The sequence below is a fragment of the Trifolium pratense genome, linkage group LG3 (assembly GCF_020283565.1).
Source record: "Trifolium pratense cultivar HEN17-A07 linkage group LG3, ARS_RC_1.1, whole genome shotgun sequence".
In the NCBI taxonomy this organism is placed as follows: domain Eukaryota; kingdom Viridiplantae; phylum Streptophyta; class Magnoliopsida; order Fabales; family Fabaceae; genus Trifolium; species Trifolium pratense.
Genome location: NC_060061.1, coordinates 27,836,174 through 27,840,758, shown reverse-complemented (window position 1 = coordinate 27,840,758; position 4,585 = coordinate 27,836,174). Strand labels below are relative to the sequence as shown.

At 36.7% G+C, this 4,585-nt stretch overlaps 1 protein-coding gene across 1 annotated transcript; it reads right to left on the bottom strand.

The window, feature by feature from the left end:
* Nucleotides 1–1,278: 1,278 nt before the first annotated feature.
* LOC123916231 (dnaJ homolog subfamily B member 13-like) lies at nucleotides 1,279–4,283 on the bottom strand. The gene is made up of 3 exons (XM_045967638.1): nucleotides 3,933–4,283; nucleotides 3,163–3,602; nucleotides 1,279–2,570 (listed from the first exon to the last, which is right to left on the bottom strand). The coding sequence occupies exons 1-3, from the start codon at nucleotides 4,095–4,097 to the stop codon at nucleotides 2,126–2,128; spliced, it is 1,050 nt and encodes a 349-aa protein (XP_045823594.1). The 5' UTR covers nucleotides 4,098–4,283; the 3' UTR covers nucleotides 1,279–2,125.
* Nucleotides 4,284–4,585: the final 302 nt, after the last annotated feature.

The window sequence follows — 4,585 nt, the reverse complement described above, 5'->3', positions numbered from 1 at the left end:
GGGCAGGCAAGTCTCTCCCATGCTAACCAATGAATACCTTTACTATTACCATTGCCACCTCCCCACCAAAAGGCATTTATCATTTTTTCAATATCATCGATAAAAGAAGAAGGGAGGATAAACATACTCATAACATATGCTGGGATGGCTTGAAGCACTGACTTTATCATAATTTCTTTTCCAGCTTTCGATAAGGCTCGTCCTCTCCATGAATTTATCCTCTTCCAGATACGATCTTTAATATAGGAAAAAATTGCCTTCTTACTTCTACCTACCATAGACGGTAGGCCGAGATAAATACCTGTGCCCAACACATGTCGCACACCAAGTATACCGGCTAAATCTGCTTGAGCCGCCTGTGACATATTGCGGCTAATGAACACTTCAGACTTAGACAGGTTAATTTCCTGACCCGAAGCCTGTTCATAAGTTTGTAGAATACTTAAAAGTTGGGTCGCCTCAGCAACATTAGCTCTGCAGAATAAGAAACAATCATCTGCAAACAAGAGATGAGACACTTCAGGGGCGCCTCGAAAGATTCGCACACCATGAATGTCTCCTCTACTAACAGCTTGGTGTATTAGAGCGGTCAGTCCTTCCGCCACAAGAATAAATAAATAAGGGGACAATGGATCTCCCTGCCGTAAACCTCTTCCTGGAGTAATAGGACCAACTTTGTCAAAATTCATAAGTACTGAATAGTTAACAGAACTCACACACATCATCATCCATTGTATCCACTTCTCTCCAAACCCCATTTTGACTAACATACCACGAAGGAAACCCCAATCCACCTTGTCATAAGCCTTACTAATATCAATTTTTAATGCTAACTCACCTCTATATCCTCTAGTCTTTCTCTTCATAGCATGTATAACTTCAATAGCAATAAGGGCATTATCAAGGATCGACCTACCCTCGACAAAAGCTGACTGCTCCTGGGAAACACATTTATCCAGGCAAAGCTTCAACCTATTAGCAAGCACTTTAGAGACTATCTTGTAGAGGACATTACAGAGAGAAATAGGTCTCAAGTCTTTCATCGAAGTAGGATTATCACATTTAGGGATGAGACAAATATTAGTTTCATTAATGCTAGAAGGCAGGGACGGATTTAGTGTGGGGGCAGTGGGGTCAGCCGACCCCACTTGCCTATTATATTTTTAGTTAATACTAGTATTATTTATACAATGTGACCCCATATATCTGATATTATCGTTTTTATATAGTCAATTTATTACACTATAACAAATATAAAATTAATCAGACTAATTTATAATACTAATGAGTATTTTAAGAGTATTGACTAATAAACCAAAATAAATAATTTTGTATAAGAAAATGTTAAAATTATATAAATAACAATTTATATTTTTTTACGTTATAATTTTGACTCCACTTACTAAAATTCCTGGATCCGGCCCTGCTAGAAGGGAAATACCCCCTATCTAACCAGGAAAATGCGGCTACAAAAATATCATCTCCGCAATGTTCCCAGAACCTTTGGTAGAAAGCTGGGTTGAAACCATCAGGACCTGGTGATTTATCCGGGTGCATATGAAATAAAGCTTGTTGTAATTCAATTTTGGTCAGGGGTGCCATAAGTGAATGATTATCCTCCTCTGTCACCCTTTGCTGGATAAGATTAAGCACAGGTTCATGAATACCACTTATATTTCTGAAGAGAGCATTAAAATAATTCTTAGCTACCCCGCACAAATCCTCTTGAGTATGAGCTATAGTACCTGCGTCATCCATAAGATTGGTAATCTTTTTTTTCTTACTACGAGCTGAAGCGGACATATGGAAAAATCGAGTATTCAAGTCACCCTCTTGAAGCCAATGCATCTTGGCTCGCTGCTTCCAGTACCCCTCCTCCTGAACCAGCAAAGTATATTTGAAAAACCAAATTTTGCTGAAATTTTTTATAGACTAAATTTTTTTTAAATATTTGTAAGGACCAAAAATATATTTAACTTTTATTTTATCAAACTTTTTGAAAATTTTGAACAGGTCCAGTGCATACAGAACATTCAAGTTTATAGGTAAATCAAATATTTTCAGATAAATGTACTCCCTAGCATATCTGCCTCCTGCCAATGACCATAGATACTCTCAAACAATCTCAGCCCGAGGCAGCCAAGAGTTTTCTAATTCCTGCTTTTTGTTCATCAGTGAGACGAGTTGGGAACTTAATGTTAAACTTTATCCTCAAATTCCCTTTCTTTGATGGATCCTTGGGGATTGGCATTCCTTCTTTTGGAACAACCTCCTCATAGTTAGGATGGATAACATTGTTGATTGGTATGCTTAAGTTTCTACCATCTAGTGTTGTGAGGTGCACTGTATAACCAGTTAAGGCCTCTGCAAGAGATATCTTTTGAGTCATAATTAGATCGTTCCCTTCGCGACTGAAGATGCTGTGTGGCTTTTCATCAATCACAAAAACAAGATCTGCAGCGGTTACATTTGGCTGTTCGTTACCCTTTTCTGGGAAGGTGATCTTTGTCCCCTTCTTCCAACCAGGCTTCACAGTTATGGTCAATATCTCTTCCACTGGCATGGTTTTGCTGCACACAAAAGGAAAGATAATACATTGTTAATATTGAACCACAAAGTTTTCTAGAAACTCTTCCATTCTATTTGGAAAAAAATTACACAAATGCATTAGCCATTGCATAAACAAAAACACCCTATTATCAATAAAGGCACAATCATTGCACACAGATGATGAAGGAGGTGAACAAATAAGTAGAGCAAACCGCGCATCAGCCAAAAGGGCATAAAAAACAGACAGCTAATTAGCAAATACTAGCTCTCTCAAATGTGATTTTCAAGCCAAGCAACAAAACCAACTGAAAATGGCAGAATATGATGTTTTAGGCTCAAATGGTTTCTTCATGGTTCTAAATTGCTGTTGTATTTACATTGTGAACCTTGACATTGCGGTGCCAACACGCAAGTAAATGTAACCGCAATCGTTGTTGAACAATTATATTGTAGTCAAGTTGCATTTGCAAATCACAATTTAGAACTATGAGATTCTTCAATGGATCCATATATCTACCAAATTAAACTTCAACCATTGCAGCAAGCACAAAACCAACCATATCAGATTAAAAAAAATGCAGAAGAAATTGTAGAACAAAATTAACTACTAACCCACTAGCATCAGCTATTTCTCTAGAGATCTTCATCTTCTTAGTAGTTCCTCTATATATCTCCTCAAGAGTGCAACTCAACTTGTTCTCAATAGCAGGAGCTTTACGAGGTGCAGCTTGATTCACATGTATTCCTCCTCCTTCCCCGAAAGATCCAAACATATCATCACCAAACACTCCACCAGGGAACCTAGATCTCATGCCGCCGCCGCCACTGCCACCTCTTCCACCCATGCCACCAAATGGACTTGAGAATCCAAAAAATTCAGCAAAAATGTCATCTGCATTCCTCGGATTGAACTGAAACGATCCGGGGATATCTCCTGTGGAATAGAAACTAGTTCCACTACCACTACCAGCATCAGGAGGAGGAACTTGACCCTTTAAACCCTCTTCCCCATATTGATCATAGATAGCTCTCTTTTCAGGATCACTAAGTACCTTCAATAATCATCACAATTCACAAAACAAACAAATTTAGCATAGCCCAGATAAAAATTTATTGAATTTTCATTATTAAGCTCATGAATTTAGAGAACACTAAAAAAAATTGCAATACCCTTATTAAAAAAATACATAACTAACATAAAAATGTTTCCTTTTTTTCTTAGTTTCAATGTTTCTGCCCCTAACTTGAAAAGAAAAAAAAAAGCTAAAAAATTGATAATACCCTCATGAAAAAAATACATAACTAAGCATAACCCAGATAAATATTCTACTCATAATTTGAGAAAAAGCTAAAAATTTGACAATTGACATAAGAAAACATACATCATAGGCTTCGGAAATTTGCTTGAACTTAGTTTCTGCTTCTTTTTTGTTGGTTGGATTTTTATCAGGGTGCCATTTCATTGCAAGTTTCCTATAAGACTTCTTCAATTCGTCATCATTGGCATTCTTATCAACCTGCAAGATTTTGTAGTAGTCTACACCCATCCCTTCTTCTCTCTTTCTTTTCTTCAGTTTTGCGGTTTGGAAGGTGAAGTTGATGATTGAATCTAAATATGTTTAAATCTTTCTGGTTCTGGAAATTCAACATGTTAAAAGGTGTAGAATCACGACCTTTGTGGAAAGTTCCAGATATTGGTTACCTTTTTGTTAATTTTTTGTATTTATATTGGCAATTTCGGAAATTCCAAGTGATCGTAAACTAATTCAAAGTTTGATTTGATTTATATGGTTTGGGCTTTTGGGCCTCGTAACTCCGTTTGAAGAAGAATTCCCACCCTCACCTCCACCCCCACCCCCATCCCTATGACTCTCTTTTCTCCTTTAAATTTTCATTTTTGCCCTTGAATAAAAATTTAATAACGCATTTTCCGAAGAAAAAAAATTTACCATTAAAAATAATATTTGTACTACGAAAACTTCAAAAAATGCATTCTTTATGTGAGAATTACATATTTTTATGTGAAAATTATAAG

Excerpts from the sequence above, each read along its gene's own strand:
- LOC123916231 (XM_045967638.1), bottom strand. The coding sequence starts at position 4,097 with ATGGGTGTAGACTACTACAAAATCTTGCAGGTTGATAAGAATGCCAAT. Across the intron at positions 3,603-3,932 it reads AAATTTCCGAAGCCTATGAT|GTACTTAGTGATCCTGAAAA; the intron begins GTATGTTTTCTT and ends TGATTATTGAAG. Across the intron at positions 2,571-3,162 it reads GAAATAGCTGATGCTAGTGG|CAAAACCATGCCAGTGGAAG; the intron begins GTTAGTAGTTAA and ends TTTTGTGTGCAG.